The 21,241-nt window shown below is 49.8% G+C and overlaps 1 protein-coding gene across 2 annotated transcripts; it reads left to right on the top strand.

The window, feature by feature from the left end:
- Positions 1 to 3,732: 3,732 nt before the first annotated feature.
- Positions 3,733 to 17,422, top strand: MON1A (MON1 homolog A, secretory trafficking associated). Of its 2 annotated transcripts, XM_047096293.1 has the most exons (6): positions 3,733 to 3,955; positions 12,952 to 13,091; positions 14,376 to 14,861; positions 15,413 to 16,178; positions 16,888 to 17,035; positions 17,135 to 17,422. In XM_047096293.1, exons 2-6 carry the CDS (start codon positions 12,965 to 12,967, stop codon positions 17,273 to 17,275), a joined length of 1,668 nt encoding a protein of 555 aa, XP_046952249.1. In that variant the 5' UTR covers positions 3,733 to 3,955; positions 12,952 to 12,964; the 3' UTR covers positions 17,276 to 17,422. The 2 variants fall into 2 exon arrangements, with proteins under 2 accessions (XP_046952249.1, XP_046952250.1); XM_047096294.1 differs by lacking the exon at positions 14,376 to 14,861.
- The last annotated feature ends 3,819 nt before the right edge of the window (positions 17,423 to 21,241 follow it).

Below are 21,241 nucleotides of genomic sequence, written 5' to 3'. Positions count from 1 at the left end.
TGGTCTCATTTGGGGCCATGGCTCCTGGCATGGAAAGTAGGGTTTGATCAAATGTTAAAATGAGAGACAGGAACCAGGAGAGACACAGATGATACAAGACCACAGATGAAATTTTCCAGCAGAGCAAAAAAACCATCTGCCTTACCAGGACCTGCAAAGTAATAAAGGCAGGAGGGAAAACTTCAGACTTTCCAGGAAGGGACTGAGTGTTCTCATTATTAGCTCAGAGTATTTCACATTAGATATCTTGTACTTGTAGGAGGGGGAAAGTGCTGAAAGGGTCATTAAGGGATTTTCCCCTAGTCACACAAGTAAGATAGCAACAGGGCAGGGAACAGATCCCAGCCTCCGGGCACAATTAGGCATTTTCACTTTAGCAGCACCTCAAGTTCTGAAATGTCCCCTAAAACTATGAAAGAAAAGAGATCTGGGGAAGAACAAGAGGTTTTATTTTACCATTGCTCCAGTCCCCACTAGTCCTTGCTGCTACTGTTATGGAGAGGACATGCTGAGTCCATGAAAATCATGCACCCAGACAAAATAGAAAGCTGAGGTTTAGAGGAGCCCCAGACCTAGAGGGTGACAGAAGGTGCAGGGTAGTGTGTGGTTTATGGCAACGCCCAAGGTTTGAAGCATTGTCCTGCAGGGCAGCAGAGCCATCGTGGGACTGGCATTTGTTATTATTCCAAAAGACTAAGATTTATTTCTTGGTAATTCTATAAGCAAAAAGGTGACATATTGGAAAGGATTGTCCCAATATTCAAATATAAGTAAGTGGATTAAAAAAGAGTTTGGAATGATAACCTTAAAATGTTTTACTAAGTAGCCACAATGGTTTGCTCTGTGAGTGTCCTAGGCACAAGGCTTAGCCAGAATCACATGGATGTAATCACTTGCTTGGCTAAGTAGATGCAATACAGTTGACCCCTGAACAGCCTAGGGGTTGGGGCACCAATTCCACTCCCACCCCCTACCTGTGGAGTTGAAAATCCACGTAAAACTTTGGACTCCCCCAAAACTTAACTACTTAATTGTGAGGACCATGAGAGGTCAGTCACTTTTTACTGTGATAAGCAATTTACCAGAGACTAACTGCTCACAAGGAGATGATTAGCATCGCATGGGGTTTTAAGTGGATACTAGCAACACAAGCTCACCACAAAAGCAGCAGGAGTTGGCTAACTAATTATCACAGTAGAACAGTATGTTCTATAGTAAATTGTATGCAGTTAAGATTTAATACTACATCTTTATTCTTGTTTACATTTCTGACTGCAAATGGCACCACGTACATACAGTCTGTAAGTATTTGTGTGGGAGGGAGTTAATAAATTTTGACTTTTTATAATTTGTATATTTTTTATGGTAATAAATGGCAAGATGGATTAGTATGTATATATATTTTATGCATTCATGACATACCTAACTTCTTAATTTTTTTATACTTCTAGGCCACATGGTTCATTTGCAAGTTTTTTCGAATTGTCACAAATCCCCCCAAAATTTTCCAATATACTTATTGAAAAACGTCTGCATATAAATGGATTTGCATATAATAAAACACCTGTTGTTCAAGGGTCAGCTGTACTTCCTAATGACAGTGGTGCTGTCTGGTGGAGCTGATGTTCTTGAAAGCAAGAGTGAGACTCTAGAAAAAACCCTGAGGTCACCCTACAGACTATTGAAGAGACTGGGTAGGTATGTTAGGAAACTTTAAATCTGTCTTCTATGAAGATCAATTCTATGGAGGACAGTTTCTAGTTAATGGGATATAGCCAGGATACTTCTGCACCAATGAGAGAATATGACATCTTCTTGGCTTTAACTCTCTTTCTTTAAATTAAATAAAAAAAATTTTAAAGTAGACTCTACACGCAATGTGGGGCTTGAACTCACAACCCTGAGATCAAGAGTCGCATGTTCTACCAGCTGAGGCAGCAAGGCGCCCCATGGCTTGAACTCTTACAAGTTCACACAATTTGTTCTCACAACTCATCACAACTAATGTGATGGGATTCATGACAGCCAAACTGTATAAATGATATTTATTCTAAGTGAGGGAGCCTGAACTCCTGAGGTAGTGAGGACTGAAAATACTGAGTGACCAGTGATGACCTGGAGAGATTCCTCTTTCCTCTTCCACTCTCCTTCCCAGGGGGAATAGATAGTGAAGGAATTGGACATTTTCTCACATTTTCTTAACCTAAAAGGGAGGAGAAGTCTTCCCTTAAATTATATGCGAGGGTCTCAGCCCTGTGCAAAGCCATCTCCAGTAAAAGGCTACAGCTTTGTCACCATTTCAGTCATAGACCACTGTTGTGGAGGTAGGCTCCAGGTGACAGCCATCTGAGACCACAAGAGAAGCTCAGGGGCAGAGCTTTCCCAATTCCAGTGTAGGGCTGAGATGGAGACAGTATACTGCATTGGGGTGCTCCAAGCAGCAGAGAGAATCAAAGGAGTGATTTCAGACTTTTTCCTTCATCCTAAAACTATTGGGGAAATTAACCAGAAAAGCTATAAAGTGATTTCTCTTCAGAGAAAACATGAGCAGTATTTTTGTTAATCTCTGATTTTACTTCCTTAAACTGATCTTTAAGAATAAAATTGTTTTGGGGTGCCTGGCTGGCTCAGTCGGTTGAGCCTCCAACTTCAGCTCCTCATGACCTCACAGTTTGTGGGTTCGAGCCCCACATCGAGCTCTGTGCTGACAGCTCAGAGCCTGGAGCCTGCTTCAGATTGTGTCTCCCTCTTTCTCTGCTCCTCCCCCATTCATGCTCTGTTTCTGTCTCTCAAAAATAAATTTAAAGAAGTTAAAAAAAAAAAGAATAAAATTGTTTGGGGGGGGCACCTGGGTGCCTCAGTCGGTTAAGCAACTGACTCTTGACGTCGGCTCAGGTCATGATCTCACAGTTCCTGATTTCAAGGTGTGGAGCCTGCTTGGGATTCTGCCTCCCTCTCTCTCTGCCCCTCCCCAGCTTGCTCTCTCAAAATAAATAAAAATAAACTTAAAAAAAAATTGTTTGGAAAAGCTTTATGTTTTCCTGTCGTTTGTATTGTTTTGTGTCTAGGACATTACAAATGCCCATAGCAATCGTTCCTTGCCCTGGCACATCACCTGGGAAGCTTTTAAAAAGATACCAATGCCTGAGTCCCATCCCAGTTCAATTAAATCGAATTCTCTGGCATCAAAATCTCTAAGCATTAGTGATTTTTTAAATTTCCCCAGGTCATTCTATGTGCAAAGCTGAGAACTGTTTTAGAGCCTCATACTGATAATATTAAAACGTGGCTAAAAGGACGTCTTCAGCAACAATTGGTATGCCTACATCCTTTGCAACCAGCGTAGCTAGAGTCACTAATAACATTTATCCAGTTCCCAAACTTGCACTGCCCTTCCACAATCAATAGAGGAAACAATCCCAAAGTGTCTTACTCTGCCTTGAAATAAACCTCTAGATGGCCAGGGCGGACGGGCCAGGGAGTCTGGGCCTACGGTCCACCCTGGCCTTTGGGCTCCAAGGAGGCATTTGGGCCAGGCCCGACGCTGGAGAAGGTGGTTCCGGATGAGACAAATCCTGCTCCGGGTGACGCCCCGCCCTCGACTTTTCCGGGACCGGGCGCCCAGCCCCGCCTCAGAGTGCCGCAGGCAGCGGTGAGCGCCGACTACATTTCCCACAATGCACCCCGGGGCGGGTAGGGCCAGAGGCAGAGCGGCTGGAGTCAGGCCTCCGCCAAGAGAGGCCGGAGAGGGCTGTCTTCCTGGGTCGGCTGCTGGGCGAGGGGCGGTGGGAGGGGCGGTGGCCTACGCTGTGGCCATGTCTGCGTCCGCAGGGGTCCGAGGGTCTGACCTGCGCCCTCCGGCCGGACTCGGCCGGACACCCGTGCCCTCCTGGGGGTCCGGCAGAGAGCAGTGACCGGCAGTCTCTGTGCGTCCTGGCCCCCCCCGGAGAAACAGGTGAGTACGACTGCCAACCCACGTGGCCAGGGGGTACCGAGAAACTGGAGAGCTGTCATCCTTGGAGCCAGGGGCTTGAAGACTGGGGGCCCCTGCCACCTACGCTTCACTTGCGATAGGAGGATTTAGTCTCTTTGGGGTGCCTTAGCCGGTTGTCCCCCAGCTGAAGAATACAAAAGGCGAAGACCAGAACCCTTCCTTTGGCTGGGAGAGCAAAGTCCTGTAGGAGGCAGTGGCCTGGTAGGACCCGCCTCTCAAGGCACACATATTCCGCTCCCCCCTTCCCCCTCCCCCGGGCAGAATCCTTTCAAAGATCTGCAGAGGTGACTGTGGGGTGAGCGGGCAACTCCTGGAAGTGTCCTGGGGCTTTGGACTTTGCTCTCAAGGGTGCCCTGGCTCAGATAACCTGTCTGCCTGTACTGGGTGAGCCACCGTTTCTGGGTTCCAGTTTGCTGGGGGAGGGTGAGCAGCCTTTGTCAGAGAGGGGAGTGGCCACCAGCAGTGACAAGTACCAGGCAATGCTCACGGAGTCAGCATCCTGCTGAACCAGCTACAGCATAGCCTCACCAGGGCCCTGTCTGCCAGAGACCTGTGCATTCTGGCACCACCCTCCCAGATAGCCCACTCCAAAAGGGTCAGGGCAGGATGGAGCACTATCCAAGCAGGAAGAGGGAGCAACAGTGGTAGGAGTCAGTAGGGAGGGGCTCTTAAAGGTTCTGCCTGCTCCAGGGTGGGCACCTGAGGGAGGGAAGCACACAAGAAGGGCTGATTGAGACAACCTGTTTGGAGACATTGCTTGTAGGCACAGCAGAGCACATCTAGGGAAAGTAGCATGCCCTGGGGGCTTCTAGAGAGGCTGCCTGAGAAGGGACCCTGAGGGCACATATGGGACTGGTTCCAAGAGACCTCTCTCGCTTAACTGCTTGAGGCCCAGCCTCCCAGGAGCTTCTGTCATGAAGGTTTATGGCTCCAGTGGGGGCTAGGGTGGGGTTTGCTGCCTAGTTTCCAGAGTAAGTGTCTAGAGAACTGTTTGCTTCATCAGGACTTCTGGCTGGATCCCCCGATTGGCCTTGGAGATGTTGAGATGCTACATGATGTCAGGTAGCTGGGGAACTATTGTGAAGGAAGCGTCCACTAGCCCCAGCCAGCTGACCCTGCCCTCATTCCATATAGTTACCATGCTGAGTACCACTCAGCCATACTGGGTTCAGTCACCTAAGTCCACAAGGGATCGGTGGGTAGTGGGCCCCCAGGACCTTGGGTAAGTTGCCGTAGACCATGTTTGGGTCTTTGACCAGAGGTACAAGGCCATAGAGCAGGGGCATGTGGCAGACCAAGGATTCAACTTGGGAGAAACTTCCAGGAGCAGCAGAGAACCAATGGTCTGTTCCTGCAATGTCAGGCCCAACGAATAGCCAGTAAGCCTGGAGGAACCCCCAGCCCAAGGCACACAGACATCTCTTTGGCTGGACATCACAGGTGGGTCATTTCAGGCCAGAAGCTACCTGGCTTCATGAGGTCATAATCATGTTTGCTCAGGGTGAGCCAACTTTCAAAGGACTGATTTACATGGCAGAGACCACTTTTGTGTGTAAGTGCAGCTACATATGGTTTGAATGCTAAGTAAAAATAATCATGATATATTAATGGCAGTAGCCATTAAGTGTGCAAGTGCTTACTGGGTGCCAGGGTAAACAAATTACATGAACATCTCATTTAATCCTTCCACAACCCAGTGAATTGGTATTGTCATTATCCCCACTTTATAGATGAGAAAACTAAGACTTATGGAACCAAACCAGGTCCATCCAAGTCCCTCTGATTCTAGGACCATTGTTCTTGAACACTTGACTACTACCAAAAACAAGCCTTCTCCACAGGCAGGGGTCTCCAGAGACTGCATTATAACTGGATATTCTTTGAGGATCTTTCACCTTTTCCCTTCCAAAGTTATTTATCTGGCAAATGTTGATTAAACTCCTCCTGCATATGGAGCTGACATACTGAAACTTGAAATGCTTCATAGAAAAATGAAGCAGGGCAAGACAGGGAAGATCAGGGATATTGTAGGAAGGCCTCTCTGATAGGTAACACTTGAGCAGCAACCGGAAGGAAGTGAGAGAGTAGGTCATGTCAATATCTAGCCCCATCAGTGGAATAGGTGAATGAGGGACAAAGTGAAAAGCAGAGAGATGTGGTCTGTGCAGAAAGTTCAGCAAGGGCAAAATTCTAAAATGCAGAAGTACTTAGGATTCACATTTATATTATCCTAAAGGAAAGCCATGAGGTCAGTGTGGCTGGGCTGAGGTAAAGGGAGCAGGGGAAAGGGAAGGAGATCAAGTCAAAGAAATAAAAGGAAGGGGTAGAGTGGGGCTTTGTGTGCTGTTCTGAGGAAATTGGCTGTCTCACTGAATGAGTGAGAACCATTATAGAGTTTTGAGCAGGGGAATTACACGGCCTGACTTCCTTTTTCAAGAGGATCTCTTTGAGTCCTGTGGGAGGGATATATTGCGCAAGGACAAAGGTAGATGTGGGGAGACCGGTTAAAAGGCTGGTGCATCACTCCCCTAGAGAGGTAATGGTGGCCTGGACCAATGTGGTAGTGGTGGTGGTGGTGGTGATGAGCAGTGGTCAGATTCTGGATATGGGCTTTTCCCATTTAACATTAGTAATCTGTTCCACAAAAGTTGGACGTTATCTGGAATCACTAACTGAGTATCTGTTTCCCATTATTTCATATATCTTTTTATTATCTATCTATTTATTTATTTATTTAATTTTGAGAGAGAGACAACATGAGTGGGGAAGGGGCAAAGAAAGGGAGAGAGAGAATTCTGCCAGCACAGACCCTGACATGGGGCTCAAACACACGAAACCATGAGATCATGCATGACCTGAGCTGAAACAAAGAGTCGGACATTAACTGACTAAGCCACCCAGGTGCCCCTGTTTCCACTATTTAAAATTTTTTTTAATGTTTTTATTTTTGAGAGAGAGAGAGAGAGTGTGTGAGCAGGGGGAGGGGCAGAGAGAGAGAGGGAGACACAGAATCTGAAGCCGGCTCCAGGCTCTGAGTTGTCAGCACAGAGCCTGACGCAGGGCCCAAACCCACAAACCATGAGATCATGATCTAAGCTGAAGTCAGACACCCAACCAACTGAGCCACCCAGGCGCCTCCCCCCACCATTATTTTAAATGGGAAAAAGTATAATGCTTCCCTCATCGACCACAAACCCCCAATTTTCTAAAATGGTACTAAAACACAGGAAAATATATACCTAATACATGCCCAGTAGGTTATAGCATTAGGATACAAAATGCTGAAAAACATACCCTCCTGACCACCAGAGTTTGCTGCTTTGATGCAGTATCATGGCCTCTTTCAGTACCTTCAACAGCCATGATGCAAGTAAGCCCGTTTTGTTGCCACTTAGTGAGTGATGTTCTATCCAACTTGGAATGTAATTTGAGGACTTAAATGTACATCACTTGTTTAAAATATAGATCAAGTTTTGATGAAGTAAATAGCATTTTTCTATATAAACATAGGCCAAAACAATACAAGTTTGTTGTATTAGTTATTTATTGCAGTGTAACAAATTACTCCAAAACTTAGCAGCTTAAAACAACAATAAATATTTATTATCTCATGCAGTTCCTTTGGTATTTGGGAGAAATCTGGGAGCAGTTTAGCTGGATGGTCCAGGCTCAGTTTCTCTTGTGAGGTTGAAGTCATCTGAAGGCTTGACAGGGGCTAGAAAATTACTCACATGACTGGCACATTTGGTACTGGCTATTTGCATGTCTCAAAGTTTGCTGAGGTTCTCTCTGTAGACAGCTGCTCGAGTGTCCTCACAACGTGGCTGATGGCTCCAACTAGGGTGATCCAAGACAGCAAGGCAGAAGCCACAGTATCTTTTATGACCTAGCCTCAGAAATCACATGTTGTCATTTTCACGTTATCCTATTGGTTACATAACTGCTCAGTGTGGGAGGGGAGTACACAAAGCTATATACACTGTAAGTTGAGGATCATTGGGGACTGGCTTGAAGGCTGGCTACCACAGTTGGGTATTAAAAACCAAGAGGAGGGGCGCCTGGGTGGCGCAGTCGGTTAAGCGTCCGACTTCAGCCAGGTCACGATCTCGCGGTCCGTGAGTTCGAGCCCCGCGTCAGGCTCTGGGCTGATGGCTCAGAGCCTGGAGCCTGCTTCCGATTCTGTGTCTCCCTCTCTCTCTGTCCCTCCCCCGTTCATGCTCTGTCTCTCTCTGTCCCAAAAATAAATAAACGTTGAAAAAAAAATTAAAAAAAAAAAACAAACCAAGAGGAATTCTATAGGGAAAATATTAACTAGAGAGACATTTTGCTGGGTATTCAGAAGTACAGGTGACAGGATTTGCTAGTGGTTCGATATATGGGGTGTGAGGAAAAGAGATGACTCCAAGATTTGCTGAAAATCATTGTCTTTCACTGAGATGGAGAAAACTCTGGGAGGAATACGTTTTTAAGAGAACAATCAGGAACTCAGTTTTGGACATATAACTTTGAGATACTGTAAGACATGAAGTAGACAGTTAAATGTGTGTGACTCTAGAAGTCAGAAGAGACATTGGGGCTAGAAATAAAAATTGGAATCACAATGTATCACTAATCACTAATGTATCAATGGAGTTGAGACTGTGGGCACCTGGGTGGCTTAGTCGGTTAAGCATCCAACTCTTGATATTGGCTCAAGTCGTAATCTCACAGTCATGAGTTTGAGCCCCACATTGGGCTCCGCACTGGTAGTGTGGAGCCTGCTTGGGATTCTCACTCTCTCTGTCTCTCCGTCTCTCTGCATCTTCTCCCCTCTAAAAATAAACATTAAAAAATTAAAAACAAAAACAAAAACATGAGACTGAATGAGATCACCAGTGGTTTGAATGAAGACAGAAAAGAGATCCAAGGGCTGAAATCTGGGTCCCCTAACTGTAAGAGGAACTGCATAAAGGACTTAGCAGGCATGGTCTATGAGGTAGGAGGAGAACCAAGAAAGGAGAGTGGTGTACCAGAAGCCAAGAAGAAAAGTGTTTTAAGAGAGGAAATCACCAAGTGTGTATCCATTACTGCTACTGAGTGAGGTGAGGATCCTGAGGTCAACTAGCAACCTTGATGAGAGCAGTGTTGCTGGAATGATGGAGGCGCAAGTCTAGTTGGAGTGGCTTCAAGAATGAATGGGAAAGGGGCACCTTGCTGGCTCAGTCAGTAGAGCATGCATCTCTTGATTTTGGAGTTGTGAGTTCGAGCTCTACATTGGGTGTAGAGCTTACCTAAGAATAAAATCTTAAAAAAAACCCAAGTGAGTGAAGTGGAGAGGCTGCGGCAGATGTATTTCTTTTTTTTTTTTTTTTTTTAATTTTTTTTCAACGTTTATTTATTTTTGGGACAGAGAGAGACAGAGCACGAACGGGGGAGGGGCAGAGAGAGAGGGAGACACAGAATCGGAAACAGGCTCCAGGCTCTGAGCCATCAGCCCAGAGCCCGACGCGGGGCTCGAACTCCCGGACCGCGAGATCGTGACCTGGCTGAAGTCGGACGCTTAACCGACTGCACCACCCAGGCGCCCCGGCAGATGTATTTCTTGATTACCAGATACCCGTGAGCTCCCCACACTTCCCAGTTCCTTTGGCCATGTGACTACTTCTGGCCAATCTGGGCTTTGAAGTATTTAAGAGCTGGTACATGACCTTCCAGCCCTGTCTTCCACTGCCCAGTGATGTGGAAAAGGCATGTATTCCAGATGGCAGAGCTATGGGATGCTAGTAACCTGGATTCCTGAATCACTGCTTGGAAGGGAGCTGAATTACTACCAGATCCAAGGTAAATTTTGTGTAAGCAAAAAATAAGCCTTTATGTGTGAAGCCTCTACCATTTTGACATTCATTTGTTACACAGCATAGCCTAGCCTACTAATTATATTCCAAGTATTATTTACTGTTTTGAGGTCTGTCTTATAAAGGGCAGCAAAAAAATGGAGTGGAACCTAGAGGGGAATGTAGAGTTAAGGGGGTGGGGGGTTGTTTTAACTCTTTAATTGAAATAAAACAAACATGAAGTTCACAAATCATAAGTACAGCTCAGTGAATTATAACGAGTGAACACACCCAAAGTAAGGTGGTGTTTTAATTTTTTTTTTTAACATTTATTCATCTTTGAGAGAGAGAGAGACAGAGCGTGAGTGGGGGAGGAGCCGAGAGAGAGGGAGACACAGAATCCAAAGCAGGCTCCAGGCTCTGAACTGTCAGCACAGAGCCCGATGTGGGACTCAAACTCACTGACTGTGAGTTCAGGACCCGAGCCGAAGTCAGACGCTTAACCGACTGAGCCACCCAGGTGCCCCGGAAGGTGTTTTGAAAATGGAGGAAGCATCAGCATATTGGTGCTGGATGGGGGAGATGGGGAAACCAATGATCTGGGAGAGAGAGGGACAGCTGCTGAAGCCATGTGCTTGTGCTTGTGCTTGTGCGGGTGAAAGGGACTGCAGTGGGGGAGTTTGCTCCCAGTGGAGCAAGGACAGCTCATCTTCAGTGAGAAGAAGGAAAGCAGAGCCTGGCAGGTGAGCAAGGTGGTGGTGGGAATCTTGGAAGTTCTCTTTTGCTGACTTCTGTTTCCTCGGTGAGATCATGGATCATGCTGAGTGAGCGTGGGAGAAGGAAGTGATGGAAGTTTGAGAAGAGAGGTGTGAACTTATTGACTAAGGGAGCAGGAAAGTGAGTCTCCATAGAAATATAGTAATTTGAAGCAATGGTTCTGGACCTACTTCCCGGAAAGAAACACATAGCAATCCAGGTCTCCGTCCAGGGAGCCACGTCCAGAAGCCTTGGCCACAACCCTGGGACTGTCAGTAGCAGCTTTCTCTCTGCCTGGACACAGACTCATCTCTCTGGAGTCACTCCATCTTCACATAGCAGTGCAGACCCCACTCTCACTTTCAGGTTAGCTTGTGAAATAATGCTCTATGAGGTTCTCATGTGGCCTGTGTCTTCCTGCTGAAGACCTAGGCATGCCCTAGTTACTGTAGCACCCACTGCCCCAGCCTCTATGGTGTTACAGTGCTTGTTTTGGCCTGTCTGGGATTACTCCTCTTGGTCTTGGTGTCTGTCTCTGAGCGGACCTTTCTGAACAACCTAGCTGTTGAGGGCAAGTAGCCTTTTAGTTACTCTGGCCCTCTGCCAGACAAGGTGGCCCATGCCTTGGTCCTCTGGGCTCTGACTCATGCTAGGATCCATCACTCTTGACTGTCCTAATGGATGGGATTAGTGGCCTAGAAAATCCCCAGAGGTCGATGTTCTCCCAGATGATCTTTTTTTGGTCCTACTCTAAGTGGGGTGACGCTGTTGGCCAATGGTGCCCAACCTTCACTTGTTCTGTGATGCTCCAGGTTCAGTGCACGAGTGGCTACCAGGCTTCCCTGTCTGTTTTGCCCGTTGAACTTCTGCAAAAGATGCATTTGAAAAAGGATTCCATAGCTTAGAACAAAGATGACCAAAAAACAAACAAAAAAAAAAAAAAGAGCTTGAAAGTCAGTTCTTTTGGGTGCATACAGGAGCTGCCTGGTAGGAGCTCTGGTGGGATGAGGATAAGGAGTCTGAGAGGGTGTTCTTGGACATGGACAACCTGGGACCACACAAATGAGAGTGATGGGGATGCTCTCTCTTTGAGGTCACTCTTCATGAACATTTTTGAGCACCTACTTCATGCTAGGCTCGGGGAAGAGTCATTTGCCCAAGGTTGCGGAGCTACTGAGAAACAAGGCCTCAGTTATTTCCTATGACTCTGTCCTAGAAGGGCAGGGACAGGGTCTACTTTGCTCACACTAACACCAGTCCCTCCCAGGCCCCTGGCCTGCCTGCATGACCTCTTCATGAGTCTCTGACTAGTCTTTGCAGTCCTTCTCGCCTGTCTACCCAGATTTCTCTTCATGAAAGGATCAGTGCCTCAATGGACCCCTCCCCTATGAATGTATTTTGCTTGCCAAATGAAGGCTCCTTCAGCCTGCCATTCAGGGGCCCTTAGGGGTGACTCCAGGTGAGCCATCCAACTTTGTTATCCTTGCCATCCACTCATCGCCACCTCCACCTGGCTCTGAGGCTGCAGAAGGACTGGGAGATGAAACTGAGTCTGTCCTGGCATTCAGATGGGCACTGAGAACTGTTATGTCTATAGTTGTACAGCTGTATAGTTGTAAGGCAAGCCCTGGTGCCAAATTCAGAAAGTACAAAAGTGTACTCAGAAAAAAGCAAGCCTGAAGACAAGCTTGTTTGCTCTTTCTTTGCAAATGCCTAAGTATTCAGAAAGAACTATTGGTCAATTCAGTTTTGAATGAGGAAGTGTTTGTGGTAGGATGTGCAGTGAAAGATACCAGGATACAGAATTGTTTCAATTGCCAGCTCCCAAAGCTTCCACCCTGTTGTGACATTGGGCAGGCATTTACTCTTTCAGCCTCAGTCCCTTTATCTGTAGAGCCAGCCTGAGACAGGAGCACCTGCCACAGAGTGTAGTGATCAGGCTTAGATAACTGTGTCCACTTATACTTCCTAGCACACTACCTTGGTGCTCAGTAAGTGTTAGCTGCTGTTATCAGTTTGTTAAAAAAAAAAAAATCCATTTTATGTGCATTCAAAAAAAAAAAAAAAACTGGAAAGAAATACACCAAAATGTGAACAGTGAAAGATCCTGAATGGTGGGGAAATGGTGACATTTCTTTCTTTATCCTTTTTTATTTTCCAAGTTTTCTACAATGAATAGGTACAATGAATTTTTCCTTTTCTACTTAGAAAAAGAACAACATACTTCATTTTTTACGGGGGAATACTCAGAACCCATTTCCCAGAGTTTTGAGCTAGCTGGGTCCTGGTGCTTTCCTGTACTAACTAACCACTGTTACTGTACTAGCAGTGACCCCTGCCAACAGCACCTCCCTCCTTACCCTCGATGATGTCTTTGTTTGCCCACAGGAGAGTCCAAGGGATGGCTGCTGACATGCAGAGGAAGAGGAGCAGCGAATGCCCCGATGGCACCCTGGCTCCTTCTGATGGGCAGAGTATGGAGAGAGCTGAGAGCCCCACACCAGGACTGGCTCAGGGAATGGAGCCAGGTACGGGCAGGGTGTGCAGCTCCAGGCAGCTGACAGCGAGAGCAGCCTCCAGGGCAACTGGGATTCCCACCAAGTCTTTCACTCCCACTCATTCATGCACTCATTCAGTCACTCGTGGGCTACTTGTTAGGTGCTGGGGATACCGCAGGAAATGGGCTCGGTCTGTGTCCAGCCTTCCTCTCCACTTCATGTTGGGCTACTCACCCCTGTGCTGTCTGGCTGCCAGCATGGGTTCTCCTCCCGTTCCCTGGGTCTACATTGCGCCTTCCTGACTCCTTTTCCCTCCCTCAGCTCTCAGCTTAAATGTCACCTCTGCACGAGTTAGGCCTGCCTGCTCTGACCATGCTCTGTACAGGACAGTAGTTATTTTGTAATTTTATTTGTTTATGTATATATTGCCCATCTCTTGTCCACAAAATTGTGAGCTCTTTGAGCACAGAGTGGTTGTATCCCAAATGCCTAGTACGGTACCAAACTCATCATAGAGACTCAAAATACATCTGTTGAATTATTCTGTAAAAAAAAAAAAAAAAAATCAGTAGAGAAAGACTGACATGGCCCCTGCCTTAGGGGAGCCATAGGCTAGTGGGGTCATTACAGTGGAGTGGGTTGGGAACTATGGCCTGAACTGGGTCAGGGAGACTTCTCACAGGGATAGAGAGTCACTGAACAAAGGTATTCCAGGCACAGGACAAGGTGCTCGGCACACAGCAGTGAACAACCACCTTGCTGCCCCTCAGGAGGAACCCCACTGTAGTTGGGGAGGAGGATAATAACTGACAAGTGGCACAAGAGAAATCAAAGAGAGAGATATGATAGAGTGCCCAGGCTCAGAGGTCAGGTGAGGAGGTAACTTATGTCTTTGCTGAGAGCTGAAGTGTGACAAGGAGCTGGCCATGCGAGGAGGTGGGAGTGCATTCCAGGCAGAGGGAACAGTAGGTACAGAGGCCCTGAGGTAGGTAAGGGCATGTTGAGGGTGTCCAAAGAGCAGGTGGATGAAGGTCAGTGTGACTGGAATGGGTAAGGGCTGTGAGATGAGATTGAGAGAAGCAAGTAGAAGCAAGTCATTCCCGCAGCCATGAGGGGTTTGGGTTTTATTCCCAGTGTGATGGGAGGAAACTGGTGGGCTGTAAGCCGCAGGGAGGCATAACTTGTAGTAGGCAGTAGCAGGAGGGAACAGTGGCTTGTCTCTGCAGTAAAGCTAGAGTGCCATATTACGCATCTTGCTGGTAAGGTGGTCTGCCAGTGGCTATTGCTCTAAGCACCAGTGCTTTTGGCTGGCAGGTGCTGGGCAGGAGGGTGCCATGTTCGTCCATGCCCGTTCCTATGAGGACCTGACTGAATCGGAGGATGGGGCAGCTTCTGGGGACAGCCCCAAGGAGGGTGTTGGGGGTCCTCCACCACTGCCTGCAGACATGCGACAGATCAGCCAGGACTTCAGCGAGCTGAGCACCCAACTGACGGGTGTGGCCCGAGACCTGCAGGAGGAGATGCTGCCAGGAAGCTCTGAGGACTGGCCAGAGCCTTCAGGGGCAGCTGGGCGGCCAGCCACAGAACCCCCCAGGGAGGGCACAGGCGAGGGGGATGAGGAGGAGGCTGCTGAGGCATGGCGACTGCACCAGAAGCACGTCTTTGTGCTGAGCGAGGCGGGGAAGCCTGTGTACTCCCGCTATGGGTCAGAGGAGGCACTTTCCAGCACCATGGGTGTCATGGTGGCCCTGGTGTCCTTCCTGGAGGCAGACAAGAACGCCATTCGTTCTATCCACGCAGGTGAGCCACCTGAAAAGGGGGGCAGGGAGGGCTCCCCTGACCAGGGTTAATTCATAGTCCCTGAGGGACTAGAGGGCTGGGATGTGCTGTGTGACCAAGGGCAGCCCCTCCATCTCACTGGGCTTCAATATTGTCATCTGAACACAGATAGCAACAATGACTGCCTTACGGGGTATTGTGAGGGCCAAAGGTGGCTCTGACATGGGCTTTGCCCTTGGAGAGAACTAGAAGTCCCAGGCCCTGAGCCCCACCCAGCTCTTGACATTTAACACAAGAATGTTTTTTTTCAATTGCTCACTGCATTTTGGCTGGTGCCACTCTGTGAAGCAAGTGGCAGGGACAGCCTGGAATCCTCAGGGAAAGGGAACCGTGGGCTGCTGTTTTTATCTTCATCATCCTTAAGCCCCTACTGTGTGCAGAGATCTGAGGGAGGGTGGAGAGGATGTAGAAAGCGACAAGCTGTGTAGGAAGCTGGGGCTCCGAGGGAGCTGGGCAAGGCCAATCCCGGAGGGCTCCCCGGAGAAGCTGACATCCCCTCCCTCCACCTTCAGATGGCTACAAGGTAGTATTCGTGCGCCGGAGCCCACTGGTGTTGGTGGCAGTGGCGCGCACGCGGCAATCGGCGCAGGAACTGGCGCAGGAGCTGCTCTACATCTACTACCAGATCCTGAGCCTTCTTACCGGTGCCCAGCTGAGCCACATCTTCCAGCAGAAGCAGAACTACGACCTGCGGCGCCTGCTCTCGGGCTCGGAGCGCATCACCGATAACCTGCTGCAGCTCATGGCGCGAGACCCCAGCTTCCTCATGGGGGCAGCGCGCTGCTTGCCCCTGGCTGCGGCCGTGCGCGACGCGGTGAGTGCCAGCCTGCAGCAGGCGCGAGCGCGCAGCCTTGTCTTCTCCATCCTGCTGGCACGCAACCAGCTGGTGGCGCTCGTGCGCCGCAAGGACCAATTCCTGCACCCTATCGACCTGCACCTGCTCTTCAATCTCATAAGTTCCTCTTCATCCTTCCGTGAGGGAGAAGCCTGGACGCCTGTGTGCCTACCCAAATTTAATGCAGCCGGCTTCTTCCATGCACACATCTCTTACCTGGAGCCTGACACCGACCTCTGCTTGTTGCTCGTCTCCACCGACCGGGAGGACTTCTTTGCAGTCTCTGACTGCCGCCGCCGCTTTCAGGAGCGCCTGCGGAAGCGTGGAGCCCACCTGGCGCTGCGAGAGGCACTGCGCACGCCCTACTACAGTGTTGCCCAAGTGGGCATCCCGGACCTGCGCCACTTCCTCTATAAATCAAAGAGCTCGGGACTCTTCACCAGGTGAGGGAGGACCTTGGGAGCACAACTTGAGGGAGACAGGGGCGAGGGAGGGGAGGCGGTTGGCCCTCAGCCCTGATGCAGTCCTGGAGCTGATGACCCGTCTGTGAATGGACTGACATGTTGGGTCTGTTTTACTCTGACATCAGGGACCCAGACTCCCTATCACTCCACCCCCTATGGGCATGTACCTCTCTACTTTGTTACCCACAAAGCCTTGAAATGCCCAGTACACCCAGGGAAGGAAGCTGGAACAGAGTTTCTCCTGGATCTCCTGCCCTGGAGCAGGTCTGCCTTAGGGGTCATTTTGGTCCCATCTAGGATGCAGAATTCCTCCTCCAACAGAGGGGCTGTGGCCAGATGTGGCATCTTCTGTCCTCCCATTACCCCTTCTTGGGTTCCCAGATCACTTTTCCTCCACTTCAGACCTGTCACTTTGTTTCGGACACCTAAACTCAGATTGGCCTCTCCAAGGGAAGTCACCAAAGATGCCATGAACTTGGGGGAGGGGGGAAGAACAGGGCTCCATTCTGGGTGGGCCCAGCCCTGTCCTGGGGAGTCTTCTGTGGTAGGGAGGCCATGCCCTGTCCTGGGAAAACATTTGGAGGGTAAGACACATGTCAGAGTCTCCCTGGCTAGGAAGAGTTGTTTTTAGATCTCCAGAGAAGGCAATGAAAGTTATTTCTTTGCCAACCCACTCCCCCATCTCCAGCCCTGAGATTGAGGCCCCGTACACCAGTGAAGAGGAGCAGGAGCGGCTGCTGGGCCTCTACCAATACCTGCACAGCCGGGCCCACAATGCCTCCCGCCCACTCAAGACCATCTACTACACGGGCCCCAATGAGAACCTCCTGGCCTGGGTAAGGCAGCCCTGGGATGGGCTCAGCTTCATCGGGATCCCGGGCAGGGGCCACACGAGATGTCTAACCTCGATGACTACCCTGTGCCCCCTCCTCCAGGTGACAGGTGCCTTTGAGCTCTACATGTGCTACAGCCCCCTGGGGACCAAGGCATCTGCTGTCAGTGCCATCCATAAGCTGATGCGCTGGATCCGCAAAGAAGAAGATCGCCTCTTCATCCTCACACCCCTCACCTACTGATGGGAATGTGTGTGGGTTCAGCCCTCTTAGGCACCCTGGGCAACAGAAGCTATGGGAGCCTCCACATGGGCTGGCCTCTCTTGCCCAGGCAGCAAGCAGGCAGGGACTGTGGGTTGGTGTGTGCATTAAAGTACTCTGGAGAAGACACTCATTGGGCCTTGTCACTGGTCCCTTCACTCATGCATTCTCACTCCTACAGATACTGGATCCTCCTCCTTAGTCCTTACCTGTGTTTCCCCATGTCCTGGAGCACAAGCACTCAGAATCGAACCTTGGGCTGGGTCTCTTCATTCAGCTAAAGTCTTGCCATACATAAAATGTTCTCTAGCATTCCACTGGCCTTGCTCCCCACAGCCCCACCCCAATACTCAGTCTGAGTCCCTGGTGCCTCCTAGAAGGGCACAGCCCCTCTCTCTCCCTCCTAGGAGGGGCCCCCAGCTTTGTGCCCCAAAGGACCACTCATATACCCTGGGAGCTGTGGCTCTGCTTAAAGGGCTGCTGTAGCTCAGCAGTGACAAGGCTGAGTAAGAGAAGGACAGCCAACTAGGGAGAGTCTGAGGCTTGGTACAGGTGGGTAAGATCCCTTGGTGAGGTGGTCTGGTTTTCAGCACAGAAAAATTCAGAGACCAGCCTCAGTGTATGTAGCCCTAGACCTCTGGGGAAATTGTCCCAGCTTGGTCTTCCTCATGAAGGGCTATCCACCTCGGCATCTGTGCTTTTGGCCAGTGCATTCCTCAGAACGTCCCCAGGAGTGAGCTGGAGGGCCTGCAGGAAGAGCCAGCTGACTTCTGGGGCAGGGGTGGACCCTGCCCTAGGAAGGGCAGATGCTGCTAGGCACACCGGGCCCTCTTCCGCCACCCTGGCATTTTCCAGCCCACAGGGGTCACTGTGGACATCTCAGGAGGCTCAGCAGTGAAGGCCCAGACCCCTCTACTCTGTCCTGAGACCCTCTTTGGACAGAGCCCAAGGCACAGTACAGAAAGCCTCTATCTTGCTGCTGGGGGGCTTTCCCAGTTCTGCCACAGCTTAACCATCTCATTGGCTAGGAGAGCAAAAGACCTAGGAAATGTTTATGGGAGAAAAGTGTCCACTGAATGTGGTCTTCAGACTGTAGAGTAAATCACCCTTATGCAGTCTCTGAGAGCTGGGCTAAGATACTCTGCCACTAAAACCAACCCATGTTGGAAAATATATTTGGTGGGTAGCATAGGGTACACTGGAATGGTTCTACTTACTGTCCCAGGAAATGGGATAGCCCCTGCCCTTGGCCCTATCCTGGATCATATTAGAATGGATATGGCAGCAAACCACCTGCCTAGACCCCAAGGCGCGTGGGGAACAGCCACAGGCTTGGCGGTGCTGCTCGCCCTGCACATGTGCCTTGGGTCTCTTTTCTGCCTGTTCCTGCTGCTGTTTCTCCCCTTGATCCTGGCCAGTGCACCAAATCACTGCCTCTGGGGCCAGGGTGATGCCAGGCCAGCAGTCCATGGCTGCTATTGGCATTCCTCTGGTCAGTGGTCAGCCCCTAGATACTCCTGTTGGCTACTGTGATTCTTGTAGGACTCTCAGCACCTCTGCAGTTTAGCACCTATTCTGGGTAGGTGTGGAAATGGGTGGTCACAATTAGGTGAGTGTGTGTACCTAGGACAGTAGGCACCTGGAGTGTGGGCTTATCTGTCTGGGGATCAAGGAAGGAATAACAGGCCAAACAGGGAAGGTGTTCCTAGCGGAGGAACCAGCATGTGCAAAGCGAAGGACCTGGTAAAGAGCCTGGTATTACTGGTTTAAGTGAAGCTGGAGGAGTTTTCAAGGCCTAGGTTTCTTGAACTCCAGGTAAAAGTCTGGCAGTGGGGAGCCATTGAATTTGTTTTAAAGCTGCAGAGTGATATGGTCATATTGTAGTTAGAGACTGCTGCCACTCAGATGATCTCTTTGGGTTGGAGAAAAAGGCTGGCATTAGTTCTCGTTTTTGTTTTTGTTTTGGAGTAGTGTTCAGAGGGATGTGACAGCCAAAAAGGGAAAAGAGGGCACTCCTTCAAGGTGATAGATACTGGGGCAGTTGGGCAGGTCCTAAACCAAATATAGGCCAGGCCTTGTGAGTTCAGCTTGGAGGGAGCACTTATACTTAACACTCCAAGGCCCCACTTCCCCCACATGGTTTGCCTGTCCTGCTCCTGCAGAGTGGGCAGAGGGGGAAGGAGGAAGGGGTGCTCCCGTGGATGCCGGTTCTCAAGGACCGGGGTTGTCCACCAGGGGACGCTGTTCTGGGGCTAGCCAACATCTTGGCCACATGGTGGCAGCAGAGAATCAACTGTTGACTGCTGCACCCCAATCCTCAAAACGAGTGGACAGGGTGATCAAGGAGGGTCCTTGAAGTCTCCTCCCAACCTACAGAAGTCTCTCCGAATGTAGTACCGGGACCCAAGAAACTGTCTCAGCGCCAGCGGAGAATGTTTCATTTCAGTTTTACCCAGCATGAGTGTCTTTAATCATGTTGACTGTGGAACACATGATTTTTTTTATGGGTATTTATTCATTTCCGGGCCAATTCTAGTTAGAGAAGGGAGTGCCATTTATGATGCCTGAGGCTCTGAATCCTCCCAGCACTGGGTGTGGCTGCCCAATCCTGTTTTCTCTCTCTCCCAGGTGCTCACTGAGCTCCAGCCCCAAGGGGGAGGGGAGTTCAGCACTAGGAATGGGGAAAGTGGGGAGTCAGGTATTCAGAGTCAGCTGTGCTAGAGTGGGTATAGCATATGATCTGTGGGACCCACAAAATGGACCAGGCATTGACTGGATCAGGAGGGCTTCCTGGAGGTGGTGCCATCTAAGCTGCAAGAGAAGGAAAGGAAAAAGGTGCTCCTGGAAGGAGGAACAAGGAATATTGTCTGGATAGGGGAGTAGAGGAGATACAGCTCCAAAAATCAGGCTGAATGAATCCTGCTGGGCTGAAAACTCCTCTCTCCCCCACCCCTCTTATGCTCCAAAGCCCTGGGACCCACAGTTCACAGGTCCCTCAGACCTCAGTGTAGGGCCACCCTATGAAGCTTCCCCTCCCTCCAGGGTTAAGGCCCACCTGGCTAAGGGGGCTGTCAGGCTGACAAGGTCCCCCAGAGCCCCCTTTAAATGTTAGGAAGAACCAGTTATCAAGGAGCAACCGCTGAAGTCCATGTACAAGAGGCAAGGTTGCCTCTCCTCCCCCCAACCCCATATGCCTCACTCAGACTGAAGAGAGAACTGTGGGCAGTCACCTAGTTAGAACTATATCCTCATTTCAGGGATGGAGAGACTCAGGCCCAGCATAGCTTACAGAGCAGGTTAGAGGTGCCCTGTCAAAGCCCATGTTTCCCCCATATCAGGGGGGCACTGCAGCACAGCCAGCAAAGGCAGCCAGCACTGTGTGTTTTGTTAGTCCCATCCTGCAGCTTCTGCCTACTGAGGCAGTGGTGGAGGGACCATAGCTAGGGTTGGGCCTCCCCATAAGCTGCCTCTCCTCTGACTCTAATGTCCAGCCAGCAGGGTAGGTCCTAACTCATAACCTCTACCGCTTTGGGCAGGCAGGGGACAACGCATCTTGCTGTGATACCATCCAGTCATTGACATCCCAGGGCAGGCCCAGAAAAGGATGGCCCCTGCCCTGAGAGGGTTTCACTACTCCCGGGGGCCCCCACCTCTCCCCTCCGGTCCTCCACACATTCTTGGTCTCTCAGGGGCCTCCAGGCCCTGTTCTGGAACCAGCGTCTGAGTGTGTTGGCTGTATACTGGTGCCAAGGGCAAAAATAAGCCAGGTGGTCCTCAAACCCTCACTGGTGCTGGGGTGACTTCCGACCCCTCCTCACTTCAGCCCAGTCTGTCGTGATTGGCGGGAAGGGAAGGCTCAGACTTTCCTACCTCTCTCTGGGCCACTCCAGGCACACTCACCACATGCCACTGAGAAAAACGCCCCCAAGAGAAGGTGTAGGTAACAGG

This window comes from Lynx rufus, unplaced genomic scaffold (assembly GCF_022079265.1).
Source record: "Lynx rufus isolate CCGP_SWC_20201006 ecotype Redwood Valley unplaced genomic scaffold, mLynRuf1.p SCAF_4, whole genome shotgun sequence".
Classification (NCBI taxonomy): Eukaryota; Metazoa; Chordata; class Mammalia; order Carnivora; family Felidae; genus Lynx; species Lynx rufus.
Note: the sequence above shows the minus strand (reverse complement) of the source record. Positions and strands in the feature narration are given on the sequence as shown.

What these genes read in the sequence shown, in the direction of transcription:
- MON1A (XM_047096293.1), top strand. Translation starts at nt 12,965, where the DNA reads ATGGCTGCTGACATGCAGAGGAAGAGGAGCAGCGAATGCCCCGATGGC. An exon ending in GGCTCAGGGAATGGAGCCAG is followed by an intron (nt 13,092 to 14,375) that starts GTACGGGCAGGG and finishes TTTGGCTGGCAG; the next exon opens with GTGCTGGGCAGGAGGGTGCC. An exon ending in CATTCGTTCTATCCACGCAG is followed by an intron (nt 14,862 to 15,412) that starts GTGAGCCACCTG and finishes CTCCACCTTCAG; the next exon opens with ATGGCTACAAGGTAGTATTC.